This window comes from Balaenoptera physalus (genome assembly GCF_965194825.1).
Source record: "Balaenoptera physalus genome assembly, chromosome: 4".
Lineage (NCBI taxonomy): Eukaryota > Metazoa > Chordata > Mammalia > Artiodactyla > Balaenopteridae > Balaenoptera > Balaenoptera physalus.
The window spans coordinates 68,358,426-68,377,259 of record NC_138891.1 but is presented as its reverse complement, the minus strand read 5'-3'; the positions used below and the strand labels follow the sequence as shown (position 1 = coordinate 68,377,259).

General features: G+C 42.0%; 1 protein-coding gene across 1 annotated transcript in view; it reads left to right on the top strand.

Moving 5' to 3' along the window:
• Window positions 1–13,166, top strand: part of P3H2 (prolyl 3-hydroxylase 2) — a 154,476-nt gene extending 141,310 nt beyond the window's left edge. The window contains exons 10-15 of the mRNA XM_082461472.1: window positions 223–318; window positions 851–1,001; window positions 1,869–1,986; window positions 2,949–3,024; window positions 7,147–7,287; window positions 12,117–13,166. Of these exons, the coding sequence (XP_082317598.1) occupies window positions 223–318; window positions 851–1,001; window positions 1,869–1,986; window positions 2,949–3,024; window positions 7,147–7,287; window positions 12,117–12,209 (675 nt within the window). The 3' untranslated portion in view covers window positions 12,210–13,166. The remainder of the gene's footprint in view (window positions 1–222; window positions 319–850; window positions 1,002–1,868; window positions 1,987–2,948; window positions 3,025–7,146; window positions 7,288–12,116) is intronic.
• The last annotated feature ends 5,668 nt before the right edge of the window (window positions 13,167–18,834 follow it).

The following is an 18,834-nucleotide window of genomic DNA, read 5'->3' as shown; positions in this document are numbered from 1 at the left end:
ACAGAAAGTGGTGGCACCATTTTATAATGAAAATGCGGGGTGAAAGTTAAATAAAGATCCCTCTTTTGGTTGGAAGAATTAATGATACCGGAATCCTAGAATAAAATGGAGATGGTTCTGAGTATTGACTTTGGTTCTCAGCTTTCTGGAAGTCAAGGCAGAAAGGGAGATGTGATGAATTCATAATCCTCATTAATAAAGCACCTTGTATTTTGCTTCTAGGGAATCATGCTTGTTGGTGATGGATACAGAGGAAAAACTTCACCCCATACACCCAATGAAAAGTTTGAAGGTGCAACTGTCCTGAAAGCACTCAAAGTAAAACTTAACTTCTTTTGGATCTGAATTCCTAATTGTCAACCCAGGATCTTCTGGGAATGACAGATACAGGGAAGACAAGGGTTTAAGATATAGACCTATCGGGTCATTGAAGAGAGCAAGTATGAAATGGTACCTTCATTGTTTTTAATCACTCCTTCATTCCTCCGTTCGGTTATCAATGGATCAAACTCTATTTCCTAGATTTGCGTCTGACAAATAATACACAACCCCCTTGTCCTCAAGAAGCTCAAGGTCCAATGGTGAAAACATACTCAAAAAAGTTATCAGTCTGTACTGCGAGAGGCGTTTTTGTAGAAGGGGGAGGAAAGTGTTCTGAGAGAAGAGGAGGGGGATGATTAGCTTCCAACTTTCCCTCAGTTTCCTAAACCAAATCCACAGGTCTGTAGTAGTATTCCCACGAGCCAACAGCGAGACGAGCATCCTATGTTGGCTTAATAAAACCTAGCATATGGTTTTCTCAAGCCTTCCAATCAACCCAGTGGTTCCTAATATTCTTCTTTTTCTTCAGTTTGGCTATGAAGGCCGAGTCCCCCTGAAGAGTGCCCGTCTGTTTTATGACATCAGCGAGAAGGCTCGAAAGATTGTCGAATCCTATTTCATGCTGAACTCAACCCTGTACTTTTCCTATACACACATGGTCTGCCGCACAGCCCTGTCTGGTGAGATTCCAGAGTCTGAACGTGTTCCCTTTTACCCACAGTGAAATGAGAAAGAAAACAATGCAGAGCAGAGCTCTATGAACATGTCAGACTAACGGTTCAGAAGAGTTCTACATTTCTAAAACAAAAGAAGCTTACTCACTCTGATTTTTCCCTTCCCTCTTTTTCTACTTTGCTGGTCCCCTAAAGTATTAGAAGACCACCACGCTGCCTATTTTCCCTTTCAAATCCATTTCTTCTGCTTGCTACCATCACACAGAAAAATACTTTTCTGCTCTAGGTTTCACTTTTCAGGGTTCAAGAACCCGGAAATTACAGTCACCATTATGCCCACCAGCACTGAGGAGAAGCGTAGAAGATAAAAAGGATTGTTGAAAGAAATGTGCTTAAAAAGGCAGAGACCCCCTCACTCCCTGGCATCACTATTTTTTTCTCTCCATCTTCTCTTCTCTACCCTCCTGAGGAGGAGGGGAGAGAGAATGTCACAGAAGTAGACTTTTCCACTTGTGAACCTTCAGCTGCATCAGATCTTTCCTTTTTGACGTTTGCATTTTATCCTCATCCTTTGACTGCCCCACACAAAGTACAGCCCATGAAATGCATGGAATTTCTGCATGTATATTTATATCGGAGAACTTTTATAGCTGAAGAGACAGGTGTGACTTGCCTACAGTCTTTTACATCAAGTTCGTATCAAAGCAGGACCAGTCTCTTCACGGTGCTTGCCCAGTGTTCTTTAGCCTGCCCTGCCTTCTGATCCTCAAATTTGCAAAGGGCAGCAGCCATGGGAGAAGACAGATTGCCAGCTTTGCTCTTGCAGGTTACAGCATTCAATTTCTCATGCTTCCCTGTTCCCTTTCCTGGCAGGTCAACAGGATAGAAGAAATGACCTCAGTCATCCCATCCATGCTGACAACTGCCTGTTGGATCCAGAGGCCAATGAATGCTGGAAGGAGCCCCCTGCTTACACATTCCGGGACTATAGGTACGGCCAGCATCTGATTCAGAACCAAGCTTTTGCCCAACAGTTATCAAAACCCCGTGGAAACTAGGAAGCTGATCTGTTTTGCTTGTCATCACATTCATCTCGATGAAGCAGAAATGCTCAAATAATCTTCTGAAGCAGCTGCCACAACTGAGAAGTGACTTCAGCATCTCATATTTTTATCTTAAAAATCCCTGCACGATTTGTTGCATCTTATTCCACAGAATGTCCCTTTTGTTTTAACATAAAAAGTAAAGTTTATGGGTTTTTTTTTCCTCACTTGGCTTTTATTTAAACATATGCCTTGCGGTATATGTATTAATATCTCAGTCTGAGAACACAGGGTGTGCATCTCAGCAGGCATAGGGATCTCATCACATCATTTAACTATGTCTGCATTTTGTAAGTAAGAAACTGAAAACTCAGGACAAAAAAGTTTTCTCTTATTGAATGATATTTTACTGTGTAAAGAGTCAGGAGTTGTAGTCATCATGTATATAATGTGTTAATTATTACTACACTGTGCTCTATACAAAAATGTTTATTCAGCGCCCCCTATCTGCAAGACTTGGATACACCCCTTAGATCTCTCCAGCTACTTACGGAAAAAAATACATCCTTTCGAGTTATTAGTATAAAAGGAAAGAACAGAGTTTTAGACTCTGTGGCTGAGATCAAAGGGCTAGATTACACCTAGTTAGGTTTTATTTGGAGGAGGTGAAATGTGAGATGAAGTTTGACATATAATTAAAACTTGAACCTGAGTAGAATAAATAAATACTTCAGGGTTATGACCCTACATCTGATCTTACTCTTGAGGGTTAGAAGGGTCAATCATTTTAATGTTTAGTTCAGAGGAAACTTACTAATCAGGCTGGTCAGTTCATGCCCAGTCTGCAGTATTCTGGGGTGATGTTGTGTAGGCATATAAGAGTACAAATTGCTTCCCTTTCTTTTTACAGTGCTCTCCTATATATGAATGATGACTTTGAAGGAGGAGAATTCATATTCACTGAGATGGATGCCAAGACTGTGACTGTAAGCCAGCCTATTCTTGCAAATTTATCTAGCATTTTTAGTCTCAATTTTGCCACTTCCAAAGACTGCTGGATTTCAAATGTTTCTGAGCTTGAGAATTCATGAGGTGGAGAGAGATCCAGTAAATGTATACATTATAAAATGTTAGAAATGGAATCATCAATAAAAATCTTCTTTTCCCTTTTACAGATGGGTAATTTAAAGAATATATATTAAGGATCATATAGTTAGTTTGTGTTAGACTTAGAACCAGAACCTAGGTCTTCTGATTCTTTGTCAAGTAATCTGATGGAAACATAAAAACACCTATTCTTAAATCACCCACGACTGTGACAAGTCAAATGACTCCACAGAATGGCTTTCAAGTACCCTGGTGCTCTGTATGTTTAGGTGAGCATTGGCTTCCAGACCCCTCATTATCCAAATTATGATATGCGTGTGTATATATATATATGTATACATATATATTTATAAAATTCTGATGGTAAGTAAACCTATACTTGAAAATTGATATATACACATTCACACAGACACACATGTGTTATATATTCATACTTTGGATGAGATTCTAAACACACCTTCGTAGATCAAAAAACAAAAGTTAAACTCAACCACCATCTTCCTATGCAAACTAATGCCTTTGGAAAACCAGCCTACTGAACACTTATAAACCGTATAGCCAGAATCTTTGGTCTTTAAGCCGAACAGCATATGCCGTGGTAGAAAAAAGAGGTTTTCTGATTGAGGAGATAATTGAATTATAAATAGATTATGAGATATCTCTTTCCTCTATACAAAATCAAAATAGTTGAGACATGTATGTGATAAACTTCAAGGATTTTGCATTATGTAAGCTATTTCCACAACTTTTTTCTGAGTTTTATGTCTTTCCCCTCATATTTTGTACCCTCTTCTTGGTCTCATTCATGGCATACTACCAGAGTGTAAGCAAATGATATAAAAACGATGTATTACTGGATTTAAAGGGAAAACCTATGGGAATTCTGGTTAAAATTGTCCAGAAACATTGATATAATTAAGAAAAATATTTCATACACTTTAATGTACTGTATATTTAAAAGGTCATGATGCCTCACACTCCTTTTTGTAAAAAGCTTAAATATTATCATGGGAGTATCTTTATGCTTCATGATTTGGGAAATTAAATCAAGACTGATGATCCAGGCTCAGTTTAAATGCCAATACAAAAATATCAACTTTTGAAAAGCCTCTGTGCAGAAAGCATTTGATTTCTGAGCTCTGCTAACAGGTTCAAAACTGCTTGAATTTCACACAATTGAAAAGAAAATCAGGCAGGTGGTTGAAAAGATTTCTTTGCTTCTTCTCCATCTAGTGGCCATATTTGGAAATGCTCAATGTTTGAAAATAAGTAAGGCAGGAATATTATTGATATGTATGAATCATTAATTCATACTATGTATGAATCATTAATTAAATGAATCATTAAATATGTGTGAATTCACCAATTTTTGAATGCAAATTAACTGTAATTCTGTTTTTTAAAGGTGTGAAAGCAGATACTATTCCCCTTTAAGAGATTTATACTTTTAAGATAAAGATGCAGCTATTTTTAAAAGTACTGAATCTAACCACCACCATCCCCTAAAAAAGTAAAAGAAAAACTAATTTAAAAAATGTTTTAATGAAAAAGCTCCAAGTTGAGAGATCTATTTTCAAAAATTAGTTCTACTTCAGATTAACGCATATGGTGGAGTTTTGGGAGCATTTTGTAGATAATTAAAATTCTTAGGTAACCAGTGCCAATAACAAAGAGAAATAGATAGTTTTCCTTTTCAGTTTTCCCTCCTTTGATTCTGGAGGGAAAATTGGAGCAGGGAAATGCCCCAGCTTTGTGCTATGCAAGGAAGAATAGTCTCCTAAGTTCTTTACTTTGGAAAAATCTGGAAATTGTATAATTACTGAATGGTGGATGAATATTTACATTTATTCAAGGCAAGTACAGCACAAAGCCTTCTCTGACTTTAATCATCAGTTAGATGCAAAGCAAAAGGAATTTTCTTTCGTCATACTTGGAAGAACCATGGATTATTTTCAACAGCAGCATATTTGTGAAACATGGGTATTTAGTTATTTTGGTTTCTCTGTGCAAGTTTGAAAAAGATAAAATCCAATGAGTTCCATTTGCTTCATGAAAAACTAAACTCAGTGGAGCTGTGTTCCAAACGTATGTTTACAATCATTTAAACTTCAGAATATATTTTCCCTTAGAAGCAATGTCATTAGTGGAGCTTGTTTATTCCTCCGCATACCTGATATATGAGAAGTGATGCTCTCCATTTGATAAGATTAGTCCTTCGTGACCCCACATACCTATAACCAATCCCAACTGCTTCAGGCAATTGATAGCTTCTTTTCCCAAAGTTCTCCATGTGTAAGCATATTTTCAATTCTTCCATCAGAGACAAAGCATTAAATTGTTCCCACAGCCTCTCTTTAGTATTGTAACATGTTGATGCCAAGACTCTAATCACATAGAAGCAATGACGACCACGTGTGGATAAGTAAGCCCTTGACCAGCACCAGGGAATGAGCAGCTCAGAAAATTTGAAATTAGATCCTAAAGCCATGCGTATAGGAAGGCTTTCCTGTCCTGCTTCATATATTTTCTAGTATTAGTTATTTTGCTGTTTCTGTGTGAAAATGCACAACAAATTCTTCCTCCAGAAACACAAAATCGGATTGATACTGAAGGTACCAGTAACTAGGAACCTAGATTTACATCAGAAAGTCACTTTGATAAAGCTGCTTGAGAAAAGCAACTCTCTCTAGCAAAGACAAATCACTCCTCAATTATTGTGAACAGAAGAGTAACCCAGAAAGTGACTGCTTTTCTCTGTTCTTCCTTTTAACACACGCACACAAACAACACACACACACACACACACACACACACCCCTCAGGATCTTTGACTACTCCACTTACCTTTGACCTTCCACAAGTTCGTCACACAGTCTGGGAGTACCTACGTTAAGTAGCATCCAAGGACTTCAGGAAATCTTCCAAATATTCCTCCTGAAGCTGGCAGTGGAAAAACTTAGCCACCCCATTTTATGGTGAAGGGGACCAAAGTTTCTTCTAATGGTCATGTATCAACTCAAGTCAATTCAGAAAATAGCTTGTTAGAACTGGTCCATCTTATCAAATAGTACAACAATTGGTGCCACTTTCTTGCTTTTATTTCTAAGCTGTACTATGGAATAAGTCAGGTTTCTGTGTTTCTCAAGAAAGAAAAATGAACTCTGCTTAAAGCAGACACTTTACTCACGGAAGCGAGACCCCTAATATTCCATTGCTTCAGCTTACTCAGTTTGGAGAGCCTGCTTGTTTGATCTAATACTCTGGCTCAGGACCCCCAGCAGTGCCTCTTTCCCTTCTACCCTGTCCTACCTAATCATTAGTGGACAGCTCCATCTGAGCCAAGCTTGGAAGGACTGTGCCCATCATTCCAGAGCCCTGGAGGCCATGGAATTGGTCACCTGAAGGGGTGGTGTGTTCTCATCACTGGAGGTATGAAAACATTGGCTAAGGACTACTGGGCAGGAATATTGTAACGGGAATTAAAGTATCATATGGGATTAGACTTGACTTTAAAAAATTTTTGTATTACGAGAAGTTCACAAACCATAAATGCACAATAAGGAATTAGAAAGGGTGCACCCATGGAACCACTACCTAGATCAATTATAAGAATTTACCAGCACTCTACATGTCCCCTTGATTTGCTTTTGTCATTCCACAAATATTAAATGTACATCTACTTAGGCCAGATGTTATGCTAGTGCTAAAATTAGAGACGTGAATTAAAAGGGAGAGGCTTTGCCTTCATGAAGTTTACCAGCCACTAACATAGCATGTATTGAGCGATTACCATTTGCCATGGACTGTGCCAACCGTTTTACCTGATAACTTTATTTTCTGAATTAGGTATTGTTTTGACCTTATCTTTGTTTTACAGTCGAGGAAATTGAAACAATTTTGTCTTCTTCAATCCCAGGATTCCATTAGAAGGATAGAGAAGGGGGATTGTAGAAATGTTAACAGTATAGGAATTGAGAGTCAAATTTTCACTCTCTTTCTCAGGCCTCTATAAAACCAAAGTGTGGGCGTATGATCAGCTTCTCATCTGGAGGAGAGAACCCGCATGGGGTGAAGGCAGTCACCAAGGGCCAGAGGTGTGCTGTGGCTCTGTGGTTTACCTTGGACCCACTCTACAGAGAATTGGTGAGTTTCTGACCCACCCAGAAAGCCACTGAGACACCCTATAGACCTGCTTCATGAACTGATTTATCGGAAAAGTCCTTTGGGTTGATCCATAACCGTTCAGGGATCTTAGAGATCATGGGAAAAAAACCAAACCAAAACCAAAACAAAACAAAACAAAAACTTTTACAGAATCCTTTCTGTCTGGTTTCCAACACTGGCTCTGTTTTCTAAGCAAGAACAAATTTTGTTAATCAGATCCATGACCTAGCAATTACACATTTGATGTTTGTAGGATGAGTTTGAGGAAAAGAAGGGCTATGAATGCAGTTCTTAATCAGATGGGTTCTTAGAAGTGAAGGTTTGCAGAAATAGACATCACAGTGATATTTGGCAGTCTCTAATTAGTCTTGAGTTTATTCATATATTGTAGCATCAGGAGAGAGGAATCATTTTTTACTGGTCACTGGGAAGACTGATTTGTTTTCTCAACAAATCCTTAAAAAGTTCACTGAATAATTTATGAAACATATGTAAGAGGGTGAGGAGACCTGAAAGTTTATCATTTACTACTATTAAATTAAATATTAAAATATTGTTATTATTCTATTGGAAATAGCTAAGGATGCTTAGCCTGGGTAATAGACCATGATCACATCCTTCTGGATGCTGTGGGCAGAGATTATGGTGTCTGTCTGTGAGGCTGCAGAGGGATGAATTAAGACCTGTGGATACAAGCCCCTGGGAGGAAAATCTAGGCTCAACATAAGGAATAACTTTGTAATCATCAGCACTATTTGGTGGACTTGTCTTCTGTGGAAGTATTGAGTTTCTTGTCACTGGACGGCTCCAATCAAAGCCTCAGCAATTGCTTGGCATGGAACGCTGAAGCTGAACCTGAAACTTCATGGCAAGGGCTAAACCAGACGACTTCGAAGTCTCCTCCAGCCTTGAGTCTTCATGAAGCTATGAAATTCTAGTCTTGAAAATGGCATTCTAACCAAATTTCCTTTTTACATCCCTAAATTGGATCCAATTTCATCAGAAACTTTAAAATGAATTTCTCTTTCTCATATACTTTTTGCCGTCAAAGCTGACTCAGTTTTTAGGTCATATCCCCTAAGCATTCTTTCATATATTTCACAAATGTTTATGGAAGATCTACTATGTGCCTGGAAAACTCCACTAGGTAGGCCCTGGGGGTACACAGTTGAACAAAGCATAGCTTTGACCACGAGGAGCTTAGAAAGGCTGAAAAGGAAATGGGGAGAAGACAGCAGTCTGCGTTTGCAGGGGGATAGCAAGGAAGACTTACGTATATAAGCGCAATCCTAAGAGAGCAGAGGACGATAGCCAGGCACAGAAAGAGAAAAGAATGGTCCTGACAGAGGGAGCAGAGCAGGGAGAAATCTGAAAACTTCACTGGGGACTGAGCAGTCTCCTTCACCTGTAATTCCTCTCTCCTCCTGTGTCTCCACATCCAAAATGTCAGCGTTCCTCCACATCACTCCTTCTGGACTAAGGAACCTAGGTACCTGAGTACGCAGTGCAGCTATCACGTTGAAAAACTGCCTCGCCTTTTTTTCTCTTTAGTGTTTAATTCAATAAACATTTAACCTGTTTTATTATTCATTACCTCAGCCCTCTCTTCCAAGATATTTTTTATATCAAAATAAGCTAACACAAAGTTCTCTTTGAGCCTTGCTAACCTGGAAAGTACAGTGTTAGGAAAATTCTTCACTCTCCATGCTGTGGCGACATCTAGTGGTCACAGAAGAAAATGACCAGCGCCTCTGAGGCAACTGCTAGAACATTTTGCCTATGACGTGATTCCCAGACTTTGCTCCGCATTGGAATCAACTGGCGATCTTTACCAACTATCGACATTTTGTCTACCACCCTTGGAAATTCTGGGTTAATTGGTTTGGGCTGTAACCTGAGTGTCGGAAGTTTTAAAAGTTCCCCAGGTGATTTCAATGTGCAAAAAAACTTCAGAGTCCCTGAGTTAGGCATCTACTCTCAGGTTGAATCCCTGGGCAAAGAAAGCCTGCCTATCAATACATCATCAGAACTGGCAGACTTTCATGCTCATTATAGATTACTTTAAAGGCACTGAATTCTCAAGGAGTATTTAGCAACATACACCGGTAAGGATGCCCAATATTAGAAGCTTCAGTTCCTTGTATAGAGACTTGCAGCTCTTAAACATCTTTCCTTTCAGGACATACATGACAACAGTCTCCTGTGCATTCAGATTGCAACATTTTATATCTACATCAGTTTGCTAATCAGCAAGATGTTCTCCCCATATTCATAAAAGTAATGCCCATTTTATTTGGACATCAAGACAATTTAGTTTTCTGTTATTTATTCTGTTATTTGGTCCTTATAGGTGCCTTTTGGTCAACATCATGCTCAATTACAAGCTCTTGAATACAAGAGGCTTTGTTTTCAAGTCATAAAATAGTTCTTTTTATAACTTACTATGCTGGACATTGTGCTAGGGACTACCTATAGGAGATACAAACTGGATAAGACATAACTTTTATTTTCAGGGAGCTTAAAGTCAAAGTGAAGAGATAATACAGGGGCCTGAGTAATAAAAGCATAGCAAAGTTCAGTAGGAATTATTAGAGGCAAAAATGCATGGTGGGGACTTCCCTCATGGTGCAGTGGTTAAGAATCCGTCCTGCAATGCAGGGGACACTGGTTCAATCCCTGGCTGGGGAACTAAGATCTCACATGCCGCAGGGCAACTAAGCCTATGCGCCACAACTACTGAGCACACGGGTCACAACTAGAGAGCCTGCACGCCACAACTAGAGAAGCCCGTGTGTCGCAACGAAGAGCCGGCACACTGCAATGAAAGATCCCACATGCAGCAACTAAGACGAGATGCAGCTAAAAATAAAATTAATTAATTTAAAAAAATGCATGGTGTTTAGGGGATAGAAAGAGGAAACCAGGAAAGGCTTCATTGAGGAGATGGCATTTGACATGAGCCTTAAAAGATGAGCATGATTTCCTGAGGGAGAGACATTTTAGACAGGGGCAGCCCTTCATCCACTTCTGTATTTATTCATCAACTATAATACTCCCTTGCCAAATGTCCGTAGCTTTTCTGGACACAGGAAATACAACAGTGACCAAACATGACAAGACTCCCTGCTTTCACGGAGCTTACCTTCTAGTGAAAAAAGACAACAAATAAGTAAAAGAATAAATAATTGAGGGATTTTCAGATAGTGAGAAATGATGTGTGGGAAAGAGAACAAGGCAACTGATCTGAGAGTAAAAAGGAGCCGGGGGTGAAGTGTTAGGGGCCTCCAGACAAGTGACAAGAAGAAGCTAACCGTGGTAAAGGTCTTGGGATGAGTATTCCAGGTGGAGAAGAGGTTGTAAAGGCCCAGAGACAAGAATGAACACAGAACAGTCAAGAAGCAAAGAAAGCCAGGGTGGCCAGAACATGGTATGCGAGGTGGAGAGTCGGCTGAAAAGAGGGCACAGAGGAGGCGGCGATCAGACTGGACAAGCTGCTCAAGAAATATGAATTCTACCCTAACTGTAGGGGGGAAGCCATATTCCGTCCTCACCTCCTCCAGCCCCAGGAGTTACAGGATAGGAAAGATTACTGTAGCTAACACGTCGTAGACTAGAGTCATGATAAAGAAGGTGAAAAGATGTGGGCGATTGGAGATGCCATTTGGAGGTAGACCAGCTGGGCCTGTTGAAGGATTGGTGTGGGGATAAGAGACAGCCTAGGATGCAATGGAAGCATCCTTTAAATCCTAGGGCACTTAACCTGGAGTAGGATGAGGAAGTCCTTCCCAGAGTGCTGCATGCAGAGACCTTGCGGTAAGTCAGGAAGGTGGAACGTAAGGTGAGGCGAGAGGGGAAGACAAGGCGAGCTGAAGAAGAGAGAAAAGTCAGTCCTTATAAGCACATCAAGAAGGTCGGACCTAGAGCGTCGAGCAATGGGAACCCATGTGAGGGTTGTGAGCAGTGAGCAGGAGAGGGTGGGGGTCATGATTCAAGTGCATCAGAAGCACGTAGGAGGGGATGTGAAACAGATCAGTTTGGAAGCTGGTGCAGTAATTGAGTTAAGAGATGATGAGAGGGTAAACCCATGGTCCTCAAGCAGGAGCGGTTTTGCGTCCTGTAGGGCACATTTGGCAACACTTAGAGACATTTTTGGCTGTTACGACTTGGGGCCGGGCATGTGCCACTGGTTACCTCTAGTAGGCAGAAGCCAGAGATGCCGCTAAACACCCTACAATGCACAGGACAGCCCACACAGCAGAGAGTTCTCTGCTCCAAGATGTCAGCCGTGCCAAGGTTAAGAAACACTGGCCTAACGTAAGGCAACAGTATGTGCACTGAGAAAAAAAGGGGGCAGAAACAGGAGGCAGAACAGAGAGGACTGGTGATTTATCAGATCCAAGAAACCCTGGTCAGGCTTTTGGGGCAAATGGGGGAGCAGTGGTGGTCTTTACTGAGAGAAGAAATATGTGAAGAGGACAGAGTAGGTCTGTGGGGGAGAACATGGTGAATTCAGCTTGAACACTGACCTGGAGAACTGAATCGGAGATCTCTGTGGGACCACAAAGTAGCAAGGGAAGTCAGCAGTTGAATATACAAGATTTCTTGGCAAGAGAGAAATCTTGGAAAGTAACTGCTCGGGACATAGGGAAGTCAAGAGAAGGCACCCGGGTAGGGATGGAGATGAGGTTTCCTTCTTAGCCAGATTTAGCACCCATCCATGTACAGATGGATGCCTGGAAGTGTTGAGGAAGCTTCTGCCACTGATTATTATGCTTGTCACAGCAATGTGTAAATTGTCTTTTTTGCAGGAGCGAATACAGGCCGATGAAGTGATTGCGATCCTGGATCAAGAACAGCAAGGGAAGCACAAACCAAATATCAACCCCAAAGATGAGCTATAAAAATGAGAAAAAGAGTATTCTATCAGATATTTATTTAAATTGTTAATCTTATGAGAACCTTTTTATTTTTGTACAGAGCCACGGTATAAATTAACAGGTTAATATGAGTCACCAGATCTCCCTTCTGTGCCTAAGGATGCTTGCTTTGCCCCTCTCAGTCTTTCTGTCTTGGTTTTTCAGCAGGTCATCTCTCAAAGCCCAGTCACGCCCTCCCCACCACACACACACACACACACACACACACACACACACACACACAATTCATTTGCTGTAGATCCTAAAACTCAAGCAGAAAGAGTAAGTCCATTCTTGGCGAAACAACAGTTCCCAGACATGCCCACTTCTAAAGTTAGCGTGTGATTTGGACTCAGAAGGCCTTCCTGGCTCTGTGCCTTTCAGCCGCCATCTCCCCCAGGGCTGATGGCCATGAGTTTGACTCTGAGGAGTCTCTGGTGAGGTCAGAACTGCTTCAGGTATTGCTGGCTTGAGGGCCCCCAGGCTCTGCAAAGGAACGACTCTGATGACGACTGCATGAAACGGAGGAGCTCAGCCTTCCCAGGGCCCGGGTGGAGTTTTTGACTCTGGTGTTTTCAGCAGAGAGCGCCCTTACACTGGAAACTTCCGTTCGCCCTCCAGCCGGGTGCCAGAAAGGACTGCCCGAGGAGTTGTGTCTTTAAAAAGGTTGTACAGGGGTTGGAGTGGAACGGCTCTTCATCCCAGTGACTTTGGAAGGAAATCTTTAATCGCACCTGAATCAGGGCACCATGGCCACGTTGCCATGGGGAGAGTGGGGTCCACTGTTGAGAAGGTGTGTTGTGCTCTTCAGGAAGAAGAAAATGATTTCGGATGGATTCCGCTCTCCATCTGCATATATTTTGGGGGTCCCTTTGGTGCTCTCCAGCTCACGGATTTTAGTGCTTGTATCTGATTTTTTAAATAAAGGGAGCCTTCTTTTAATATTTGGCGTTTATTTTTCTTCTCCCAAATGTTTCGTTTGTCTCCAGGTAATGGTTTTGGGATCCCCCAGGGGCTTTGGGGACCACCTGGGGTAATACTGGGCCATGGTTAGTTTTGCTGGCAGGTGCTTGGGGGCTGCAAGGAAGGTGGGAGCATTACTTCTGAAGAAACAGAGCTGGTTAGCAAACAGGTGTTAATCCAGAGAACATCTGGTCCTTGGTGTGAATTCTAAGGAAGACACTGCAAAGACAATGTTTTGGGGGGTGGGGACTGGGGTTGTTCTAGCCGAGGGGGTCTGTTCCACTAACCCATGCGAGATCATCTGCCTCTGTGATGGGCAGTGGTAGAGTCTGTAGCCCTTAAGAAAACCAATGGATAAAAGCATTTTCTTAAAATCACATTTACTTTCTGCCATTTATGATCTTGGGTAGTGGTAAGAACATTCATCCTTTGAAACTGAAAAATTGAGTCATAATGATTTATGTGCCATCCGTTTTTCACCCAACCTTCTGATTGCATTTTCATCATGGGAGAGTGAAAAGAGCGTCAGATTATAATCTCAGCCTGATCGAATATGCTCTGCTGTGTGACCTGGAGCTACTCTCTTTCCCTTGCTGGGCTTCGGTTTCCTTCTCTGAAAATGACATCATTGGCTGTAATTGTTTCCAAAAGCCCTCCCTCTTGCTCTAAATACAAAACAAAGCTAAAACGAAACAAACCATAAAACTGATTTTAGAAATATTCACAAATACAACCAAATTTACTTCTACCAACTTTTTCAGAATTGTGAATGGTTCCATTATGTGTATGTGTGATTTTAAAACTTGAAACCTAATTTTAGGGCTGAAAATCCCTGAACTTTGGAAAGGGAGGTTGCTATTTGTCTGCTCTCTTACTGAGAAGCATTTGCTGGCACTCAGATTTGCTGATAGGAGGTTCTGGCCAAGGATCTAATTTCTGTTTTCGGGCAACAAGGCGTCAACAAAGAAAACAGTCTTTCGCTCCTTGCAGCCCGCGCTTCCTGGATGCTCTGGGAGAGGCTAGGACTCCAGCACTGACTGCCATTCAGCCCCACAGACAATGAGCAGAGACCTCGATAGATGGGCATTGGGGTAGATCCCCATCTTGTTTCCTTGCTGACAACAGAGTCGTTATTCCTGTTTGGCAGGCTACCCATGTCCGGTTCTACCTGGGACATCACGTATTCTCTCAAGCATTTATGTTTTAATCTGCCCCACATCAAACCATACACAGTTTCATTCAAATATTAGGGAGTGTCATCAGACGATTTTTAAAAGATCAAGCTCAGAAGTTTCAATCTACGTGATGTCTAGCCCCTTGTGTAGAAGGATGGGAAAGCTCATTAGAATTTTTGTAGTTTTTAGAGCTCAAGGAGGTCATAGAAATCACAATTCAACTCTATCTGTCTGGAAGGAAAAGGAGGCTCAGAGGTAATAAAAATGATTGTGTGGTTCCAGAATTTAAGCAGGAAGAGCCAGGGCTGCTGAATTGAATAGGAGAATCCAGGCACAGGGCAGCGTCCACTAGAGGAAGGGGTGCCTTTTTCTATTTGGCCCCAAAATGCTACTTGCTCATCAATCCACAGACCTGCAGGACTGTTTCCACAAGGGGTGCCTTTTTCTAATTCACTTAAAAGTACTGTATGTGCTTGAGGCAACCTAGGCTAAGAAGCCCAATTTTTATGACTCCAAGTCTAGGACTCTTCATTGATATCACTTGGAGAACTACCACTTGTCTTGATGACTATCCCTTGTGTAAAAAGCCTGCAGTGTTTTTTTTTTTTAATTAATTAATTTATTTATTTATTTATTTTTGGCTGTTTTGGGTCTTCGTTTCTGTGCGAGGGCTTTCTCTAGTTGCGGCGAGCGGGGGCCACTCTTCATCACGGTGAGCGGGCCTCTCACTGTCGCGGCCTCTCTTGTTGCGGAGCACAGGCTCCAGACGCGCAGGCTCAGTAGTTGTGGCTCACGGGTCTAGTTGCTCCGCGGCACGTGGGATCTTCCCAGACCAGGGCTCGAACCCGTGTCCCCTGCATTGGCAGGCAGATTCTTAACCACTGCGCCACCAGGGAAGCCCAAAGCCTGCAGTTTTACAGAGCTTTTTTTTCACCTGTATTGTTGTATTGAATGTTTATGACGCAGAACAGGTTCTCACACTAGGAACCCCAGGAGCTGCTCCAGGCCCAGACTATGATGCCCATTTTGCAGATGAGGAAACGGAGAGTAGTGAAGAGAAGTCAGAGCCTGTGCTCCCTGGGCTTGGAGTGTCCATGTCTGAGGCAGAAGCACAGTCTTTTGAACAGGAGGGAAGAAATAAAGTGCCAGCTTGTTTGCTCCCAGGCATATTTAATATAAAATAGCACATTCATGTAAAGAACAGAGTTAGATTTTTATAAAATCTAAACTTTTTCTCCTCCTCTATTTCCCTGCTGACGTGTGAAGGTGTATCTCCCGTGCGTATCTCTTCTGAGAGGTTTTGATTATGGTTGCCTAATTCAATGAAGCAAATTCTGGGTGCCTGGCCCTGCTTTTATGAAACTCACAAAAGGGAAGAAGGGAAGCAGTTTCTAGTCAGGTGCCATTTTCCTCTCCCTCTAAGGCAGAGAGAATCTGGAACTTCAATTTCTTCTTGAGAAAACCCCGACACAGGACAGAGTGATCTCCTTGGACGTATGAGACACACAGTCTTCACCATTGCTTTGTGCATAGCATTTTCTGGCACTTCTTCAGCTGAGGAGAAACAGTGGAATGAGTCAGTACCATTTAATAATATATACCTATGAGTTTTAATTGAAGTACAAATGCTGAATTATTTCACATAAGACAGCCATGGGGAACAACTCACTCACTGACGTCGAGAAAGGAGGTAATGAGGGCCACCTCACTAGTTCTTGATGCCAAAGAATGAAACATCCCAAGGTGACTCGACAATGGTACGGCTGAGAAGTGAGAAAAAGTTGAACTGTTCCCACATCCAAAACTCTTCCGGGAGACAGGAGCCACTTGCAGAAACTCCCAAACCGCAAGTTAGATTGGACCCATCCAAGTTAGATTGGATCCCTGGCTACATCCTGCCAAGAAACCTGTGATGTGAAGTGACCTCCCCACACAGCCCCTCATCCCACCCACAAATCTTCTACCCCCGGATAATTTGATGTTTCCAACATAAGACCCAAGGGCCTGTTCTGTTTTGGACCTGGGTGACTTCTTCAGGCACATTGAGGCACATAACATCCACCACCGTTGGAGCTCACTGCTGGGTTGGAGCTGCAGGCTCCTGCTGTCAAAGCCTCCTCATTCCCACCTCCCTGGGTAAATCACGGTGTTTTCTCTGCCTGCTTCTGACCTCGGAGGCCAGACAACGTCAAGTCTGGAACAATCTGATCACTGATCCTGCCTTGCTCTACGATGGATGGCATCAGCTCTGTGAAAAGCTGGCTTTTCAGTAACTCACCTCTGAAACTATGGCATTTGAACTCAATAGTTTCTTGAAAGATCTTATGAAGAGCCCACCAGAAAAATAGCCAAACAAAATGTTCCGGCCCCCTCTTCTCCTGACACACATTGCTAGGGAGGAAAATCTGAATGCTCTGTTAATTCAATATACAACCCACATTTTCTGGTCACTTGCTATGATACACCTGGAGAGAGGGTGAACAAGATAAGTCTCGCCCTTTCTTTCCCTGTTAGGTTACCGGTGGTTGAGGATAGAGCAGAGTTTGACATTTCCACCTTAATAGTCCTTCTCTAAACCATCTTCTGCTTTGGAAGGGCCAACCCAACTGCCTTCTTTATCCGAGTCCTCTCTTGAAACTGGGAATTGGGTGTCATCCATCTTTCTGGGAACTCTTGCCCTTGGCCCGTCTTGTCAGATTCAGGTAACTTCCCTCATGACAGAGGTACCTAAAAAGGCCCTGGAAATCCTATCTAGACCCCAGTTAAACCCTCCTCCTTCTTCCTAAGCTGGCGTTGTTGCCTCTGAATTACTATCTGTTGGTGGGTGGGGATAAAAGTGGGGATCAGACAAGAAGGATTACCTGTTATGTCTCATCTTTTTCCACCTGTAAATCACATATCCCATTGTTTCAAAGGGTTGTAATCATGGTTGGCATTTATAAAGCTTTTTTATGATCTTGAAGCACTTGGCAGTCATACGTAAGTACATAATTATCTTAAGAGACACATCAGTGCAATCTTCATTTTGTAAGCAGAGAAAAGGAACAGGCGCAGCGAAGGAGGTATAGGAAAGCTCTGGTCATGCATGAATTCATTCCTTAGACATTGTTACTTAGTAGTGGGTTTAGAGAGGGATTCCAAAATGAGCATGATTTCATCCCTTCCTTTAAGAAATTCGAAGTACAGTGGAAAAAGTAGATGTAAACTGATGAAAAATATAAAATGAGTTAAGTGCGGTGACAGAAGGGTTATGATAGAGGCAGGTACGAAAAAAAGGCCATGTGAGTTCCGAGAAGGGAGTGGCTGGAGAGAGGGAAGGCTTTGCAGAGAAGGTGGCAGTTAAGCTGGGTCTTGAGTGCCTGTCTGTCACCAGTAAGCAGAAATGAGCCACAATGTCCTCAACTGAAAAAGTGGTTGAATTTGAACTCAGTAGTTTCTTGGGTTCTAAAATATTAAATTTTCAGAAAAGTTGGAGAGTTTATTTTAAAGTTGGTGTTTTGAAGGTGGGGTGGGGTAGGATCTTTACTACAAATTTTTCTGGGAAAGCATGTTAATGAATGCTGTGAAAACCCACATGAAAGATGGGAATAAAGACACAGACCTACTAGAGAATGGCCTTGAGGACACGGGGAGGGGGAAGGGTAAGCTGGGACAAAGTGAGAGAGTGGCATGGACATATATACACTACCAAACGTAAAATAGATAGCTAGTGGGAAGCAGCCGCATAGCACAGGGAGATCAGCTCGGTGCTTTGTGACCACCTAGAGGGGTGGGATAGGGAGGGTGGGAGGGAGACACAAGAGGGAAGAGATATGGGAACATATGTATATGTATAGCTGATTCACTTTGTTATAAAGCAGAAACTAACGCACCATTGTAAAGCAATTATACTCCAATAAAGATGTTTAAAAAAAATTTAAAAAATAAATAAATAAAAAATTAAAAAGAAAATCCACATGAATACCAATTTAAAACTTTTATTTTATTCTGTTGTGAGGAGGTTTATGTAAGTGGGTGGAGTTAAGCCGCTGAGGACCAGGCTTCCTGCTGAAAAGCAGAGCCCCAGCCGGCATCAGAAAAAGCTGAGGGGAACCCCATCATTCAGGTGCTGGGCGATGAGGTCACCCAGCGGCACTGCCCTCTGCCCGGGGGTCCAAGAAAGCTTTTATCCCATATGCCCCAGGGCCAGTCCACTGTCTCAAATTCTTACACTTTCATCTTAGAAATAGGAATAATGACAATATTCCAGCCCATCTGATGATATTCAGGAGTGTTTTCTGCAAAGCCTAAAGCATCTGGTAAATCAGTCAAGCTTATGGTGAAACCAGAAAGCTGTGGAATGTTTTAGTAAGGACATCTCTTTCAATGTCAAACAGGGAACAGAGTTTCAGAATCTTTGGGGTTCCTTGGAAGCAAACCATCTCGAACAGGCATTAATGGGGCATAATTAATACGCTTTCCTCACAAGATAA